Source organism: Culex pipiens, chromosome 3 (genome assembly GCF_016801865.2).
Source record: "Culex pipiens pallens isolate TS chromosome 3, TS_CPP_V2, whole genome shotgun sequence".
NCBI lineage: Eukaryota > Metazoa > Arthropoda > Insecta > Diptera > Culicidae > Culex > Culex pipiens.
Window position 1 is genome coordinate 13437687 of NC_068939.1, and position 6297 is coordinate 13443983.

Sequence of the window (6297 nt, forward strand, 5' to 3'; positions counted from 1 at the left end):
TTTTTATACACAAAAGTGAAGAACTCTGCTCTCCTAGTAGGTTTTTGAAAAAACCTTTTTCTACAGTTGTTTCTAAAATGAAAACCGAAGATTTTGCTTCTTGGATCACCCAATTTCGTCAAATTTTGTTGATTTGACAGGTACTTCTTTTCGTGACGGGACAACGCAGATATTTTGCCAAAGAGGGTTTTGCTCGCGTTGTCCCGTCACGAAATGAAGCAATTGTGAAAATCTCTACTGACTAGTCAACTTTAACTAATTTAGGGTCGCTGAGCTCGAATATGACTCCTAGAATACTCCAAAGTATTCAGGGAATGTGCAATTCAAGATGGCGGCCAATATGGCGGTGCTATAATATTCGATATTTTATAAAGAAATGTAACCGGCAATGAACAGGTCAAATTCATAAAAGGTTGCTGAACTCGAATATGAGGGAATGTGCAATCCAAGATGGCGGCCAATATGGCGAAGCTAGAAAATTTGATTTTTATTTTCAGATGTGTAACAGGCAATCAACGGTTCAAATTCAACTAATTTGGGGTCACTGAACTTGAATATGTGCCATAGAATACTCCAAAGTACTCAGGGAACGTGCAATACAAGATGGCGGCCAGTATGGTGAAGCTAAAAAAAATATTATTTTTTGTCAGATATGTAATAGGCAATCAACGGATCAAATTTAACTAATTTGGGATCGCTGAACTTGAATATGAGCCATATAATACTCCAAAGTACTCAGGGAATGTGCAATCCAATTGGCCAATATGCTGCACAGACTGTTCTAAGGACATTAGAATATTCTAAGGATTATATTCGAGTTCAGCATCAGCAAATTAATTAAATTTGACCTGTTGACCTGTTACATTTCTGTATAAAAATTTTCAATATTCTAGGTTGCCATCTTGGCCGCCATCTTGGATTGCACATTCCCTGAGTACTTTGAGGTATTATATGGCTCATATTCGAGTTCAGCGACCCCAAATTAGTTAAATTTGACTAATTGATTGAACTTAAAAATCCTTTTATGGTGGTTTTTCCATTCAGCCGCCATATTAGACGCCATCTTGAATATCTCGCTTCCCTTTGAGACTCAGGAAAACCAACAGGCAAATTTGGATTCAGGAGGGTCGATTTAGTCTAGATCGATCAAAAACTGGCCTGTTACACGATTTGCTTCTAGACACGACAAATGAGCACCTTTTTTTCGGAATTCGTGCCTTGGCCAAAAAATTGGCGTGACGGGACAACGCAAACTTGCGTCAGTCGTAACTCTGGTTCCTTTTGACCAATTTTCGATTTCTAATAAGCATTTTGAAGGGTTTTTCGAGTACGAAGAGAATCCAAAATATGATGCAAATCCGATTTCATGAACTATTGCAAATTAAACAATTGTCCTTTTTTCGTGACGGGACAACGGCTCCATATACCCCCTTTTTAAATGTCCTGTATAATTTTATACCTACAGAATCTGCTTTTGTCAATTAAAGGGCTTATAAAAGAGTCATTTTACTATAAAATTCCGTTTAGAATGATTAAATATCTGCATTCCATCCATTAATTTGAGCAATTATTTAAAAAAGTTGGGAAAATTAAAAATTTCCAGCATTTATACATTTTACAACTTTTGCTCACAGATATGTTTAGAATAGGAACTTTGGTGTGGAAATATGTTTTTTGTGTGGTTCAAATAGTTGGAAAACATGGAAAATTATCAGAACCATCCAAAGTTTAACTTGAAAAAATGACTGCTTGGTAAACAAGTGCTAAGAATCGGTCCTATGTTAAGGTTAATGTTAACATTCCATAGGTGTCCTGTTCCTAAGGTGTCTTGATAAGGTCCAGTTTGTGACGATACAATACCTTCCCTTTACTAAGCAATCGAATCCACAACGGAAAAGATCACCAGTTGTGTTGGTCCGAGCCGGGATTTGAACCCCGATCTACCGCTTACGAGGCGGAAGCGTTACCACTGGGCTACGTGGCTCGGTCGGTGTAAAATTGGATGCCTCATTATGTTTATATATCAACATTTTTGTAATTGTCTGCTCTAAAACTTTGTAGAACATTGTTACACTGTAAAAAATAACTCTGCTAAGTAAAATGAAAAATGTTATTCCAAATGAAAAAAATGCCCTTCTGGTTACATGTAGATTTAAAAAGTACAATAAATTCCCTTAAAATAACATGTCACAAAAAATTATACAGTTGAGTAACAGAATATGGCAGAGTTTTTAAAACTTTTTAAGTGTTTTTTTTTCGGAATTTTGAAACCAAATTGCTATCGAAATACACGTATTTTTTCGCATGTTCAAAAATGAAAGGGGTCGTACCAACCCTTCGTCACGAGATATCAGGAAATGGACCTCGGATTCGTGATCAGAGACAAAATTTATCCCTTTGGACAAAGTTCCACACAAATCGAAAAGGGGTCGGGGCAAGTGCTGTGTGAGTTGGCGGAGAATGACTCATATTATGTACTGAAATAAAAAAAGGTATAAAATTCCTATATTCTAGGAATTTTGGTGCTTTTCCTAATTTAGTAATCGGGTTTTTCTGATTACTAAATAATTTTTTACCATTATTTTTTTCAGTGTATGTTTTAGACATGTAATAATTGAAAAAGTGTCAAAATCTCCTTGTTGCAGTTTGAAAAATTGGCGTTGATATATGTGATTTTTTAATAAACTATGTCAACTCTTGTCATCTCAAAAATGGTTAAGAAAATGTAGTGAAGTTTGGTGAACATTTCCTCTAAAAATATATTTGTAATATTTTGTGAAATGATTATTTCGGCTACTTAAATTCACTTTATCAGTTCACTCATTCCATCTAATATCCTTCACACACAAAGTAACGATTTGCCTTACAGTCCCGATCGTTCCACTGCCACTGCATGCTCAACGATGGATACTCGTGCAGTCCGACTTCGACGCAATGCTCTGCACCAGCGTTGTCCGGCTGGCGACGAGCCCAGTTCGAGTAGGCAACCCGCCGGCCGGTCCCATGCCAGTGGAAGTTTCCCTCGTCGGCCAGATCGCTCGCCCCCACCCACACCAGGGTACTGCCGCTCGAGTAGACATCCGAGGCTTTGACGGCCGCGTAAAGACCGGCTTCTTTTTCCCTGGAGTCGATCACGGCCAGCCGAAGTCCGAGGTAGTTGCAGTACTCGACGGATTTGTGCCAATTAGCCTGAAAATAAAAATGTTTTTAGATATTTCTAAACTTTTAATAAGATAATGCTTACCGTAAAGTATGGTATAACGTAACTGATGTTAGGCAAAGGCACAACTTCTGGTTCTTCCGTCGTTTGCACCTCCACTTGAATCTGCAACGCTTTGTTGTAATCATTTCTTATTATTGAAAATAAATGTTGTTGTTGTTCTCCTTGGGCCTTGCCAGGGGAGTATTATATAAATCGTTATAGTACTCATTTTGTCAAGGAGCATGTATAGATCCGTCATGGTAATGAAATTGAGGGTTTAATTGTATTGTTCCAAATACTGTTAAAACTTCCATTTTATTAACACAATGGATATCGTTCCATGCTGAAGAGAACCCGCTTTGCCGTAGCACCAAGGCTTATCGATGTCTTTTGGCTTAACCATCTGGAAGTCGCGTATTATGGACACTCTTAAAGTGTCCTTAAAACGTGTGTACAATGAATACTAACGCGACTGCTGGTGAGTTAAGCTGGCGTCGAGACCAAGAGGTTCTCCGATAGTGGAAATATCACAAATGTACAACAAACCGCTACATATGTGACTTTTCCCCTATCGAATGTGGGAGTTAGGTTAGGACTATAAAAATAGTTTTGCATTCGAATTCCAAATTAAAATTAAAATAGGGTCTTTGAAGATTTTACATTTAGTAATTTTAGGAATTAGTTTAAAGATAACAATAATCAGAATTACATTAGACAGTTAGCGGGGCAAGTAATCCAGCCAGAATAGCTAATTTTCATTCATGTTGAGTACTGTTCTGATTTGTCAAAGTTGCCATAGCATCTCGATCAATCAATAATGAAATGATATCTGACAAAATTCGTTAATCTGTTGAACTAACGGTTCTCGGATTTTGGTTGTATCGACCATTGTTGCGAATCGAGGATCTACTGGAGTTTTGACGATCAAATGGAGCCTAACATTTCAAAAGAGCGCATGGGTTTTGTGAGCAGGAGTGTGTCCCTTTCACTTAAATGATAGTTTTCATAAGGTGTGAGAGAGTTACACTCTTGTTTACATGAGTTGTGTGCCCTAATGAAATGGAAGGCACGAAATGGTTGTCTATTTTCTCATTCACGACGCCTGTTTAACTTATAAAATATGAACTTTTCATCTATGTTTATAAGTTTTGGAAGCGGCAAGACAGGTTTAAACTAGGCAAGATGAAGGAATGTTTAGCTTTGTTACTAAAAATTATGGGGATTTATGGTTAGCGTTATTTCAGATAGTTCAGTTAAGGTTTTGGCAGAAATGCTTCTAGGTGTAATGTACGACAATACTACTGACGGACGTGACAGGACGGGGACCCCGTTTGGAGGTTTCAACATCAAGATTTGTATTCCATATACAAGTTATTTCATCTTTCGTTTTCCAGTGCGATTTTTTGATTCCATTTAGAGTTGGAATGCATAATAGGGTTTCTTTGTATTTTCTTCCAGGCCTTTTTTGTTTTGTTTTTTGTTTGAATAACTACTTTAGAGTTCCTTTATTAGGTTTTAAATTTAGATAAACGTAACCGATCAATCAATCCAAGTTCTTACTACTCACACCTACACTAATTTTCTTTCACCTTCCCCCTCCCGATCCACTATATCTTCCGGTGGTGTTCATTTTGTATGCAATACTAGTTCGGCCACTACCCTTTTTTCCACAAGAAACCGGACTTGGATTGACTTGAGGCCGCGTCCCCCACCTTGCTCCGTAAAACGAAAACGAAACGAATAAATGTTGTTGTTGTTCTCTTAGGGCTTGATTGACACTTTCTTCACTCAGTTCTTCCGATTCCTCAAAGCTATACTGCATGCTGGACGAAACAGCAAAGATCAGTACTATCAGAGCGATTACTTTCTTCATGTTGGTTGGAAGGCTGTTGCGACGAGATTGATTAGAATCTCTGAAACGGGTGAATTTATATATTTTCGACCAATATTGATGCACGTTGCGATGGAAGTTATCAGGCGTAGTATTCCAAGTTAATGTTTCTTTTTGCATCGCAATAATGCATGCTTCCTGAGAAATTACGATGCAAGTTTCTTAAGAAATCATTCTCGTTCGATGCAAAAAAATCCTGATTGTATTCTTGTCAGATAATCAGATGAAGAAAGATGTGGTCTTTGAAATATGCTTTTCTCACGAAATAGATTTCTTGTTAAACCAAAGTTGTATTGATTAGAGCTGTTTCGTTGGCTTATATATTAATTCTCGATGCAAATGTTGCTCATTTTCATTCAAACAAGAGTCTGATCAAGATGTACAAACTTATTGGTTTGATCGTGATTCTGGCTGTTTCGTTCAGTCAGCAAAATCCCACTGAAAACGATTTCCAGTCGAAGTATTTAATACCCAACTTTACGGTAAGTGTTCTTAAAAATTGTTTAAAAAAAAATCAACTAAATTCAACCTTCAAATTTAAAGGCCAACTGGTTCAAAGCCGTCGAGTACTGCCGCTACCTTGGACGGAGACTGGCCATCATCGAGAGTCCAGCCACCGAAGAGAACCTATACCGGGCGATCAAATCTTCGGAGGTCTTCGTAAATGTCAGCACGCGGGTCTGGATCGGGGCCAACGATTTGGGCGACGAGGGAAACTTCCACTGGCATGCCACCGGCAGACGGATCCAGTACGCAAACTGGGTACATCTTCAGCCGGACAACTGGGGAGGCGACGAGAATTGCGTGGAAGTTGGCACGAACAATGTCGGGGGATTTCAATTGAACTGGAAGTGGAATGATGACAACTGCAACAGGCCACATTATTTTGTCTGTGAGGAAGGAAGTTGAACACACGATAGTGGGGTGTAGATATCTTCATAGAATAAACGAATGAAAAATCAAGTAAAAAAGTTTCGTCAATTTCTTCAACATTCACGTAACGAAACTTTTCGTCTAACGCACATGCAGCTAAAGACGAAAATGTATTCACTTTTCCAAAATCAATACCAGCAGCTGGCGCCAATCGGCTAAATTTGACTTTGTCTCCCATGCTGATGACACGTGTTTTCGATCGAGGTGGCCTCCCACGTTGCTGGTCATGGCAAGCTGCGGGTGGCAAATTTGGTGCTGAATGAAAGCTTTC

The 6297-nt window shown here is 38.5% G+C and overlaps 2 protein-coding genes across 2 annotated transcripts; one reads left to right on the forward strand and one right to left on the reverse strand.

The window, feature by feature from the left end:
- Positions 1 to 2745: 2745 nt before the first annotated feature.
- LOC120419509 (perlucin-like) lies at positions 2746 to 3605 on the reverse strand. The gene is made up of 3 exons (XM_052711306.1): positions 3561 to 3605; positions 3245 to 3391; positions 2746 to 3189 (listed from the first exon to the last, which is right to left on the reverse strand). Exons 1-3 carry the CDS (start codon positions 3603 to 3605, stop codon positions 2830 to 2832), a joined length of 552 nt encoding a protein of 183 aa, XP_052567266.1. The 3' UTR covers positions 2746 to 2829.
- Positions 3606 to 5395: 1790 nt separating this feature from the next.
- On the forward strand, positions 5396 to 6024 carry LOC120419484 (perlucin-like). Its single transcript, XM_039582169.2, has 2 exons — positions 5396 to 5575; positions 5637 to 6024. The coding sequence occupies exons 1-2, from the start codon at positions 5471 to 5473 to the stop codon at positions 6000 to 6002; spliced, it is 471 nt and encodes a 156-aa protein (XP_039438103.1). The 5' UTR covers positions 5396 to 5470; the 3' UTR covers positions 6003 to 6024.
- Positions 6025 to 6297: the final 273 nt, after the last annotated feature.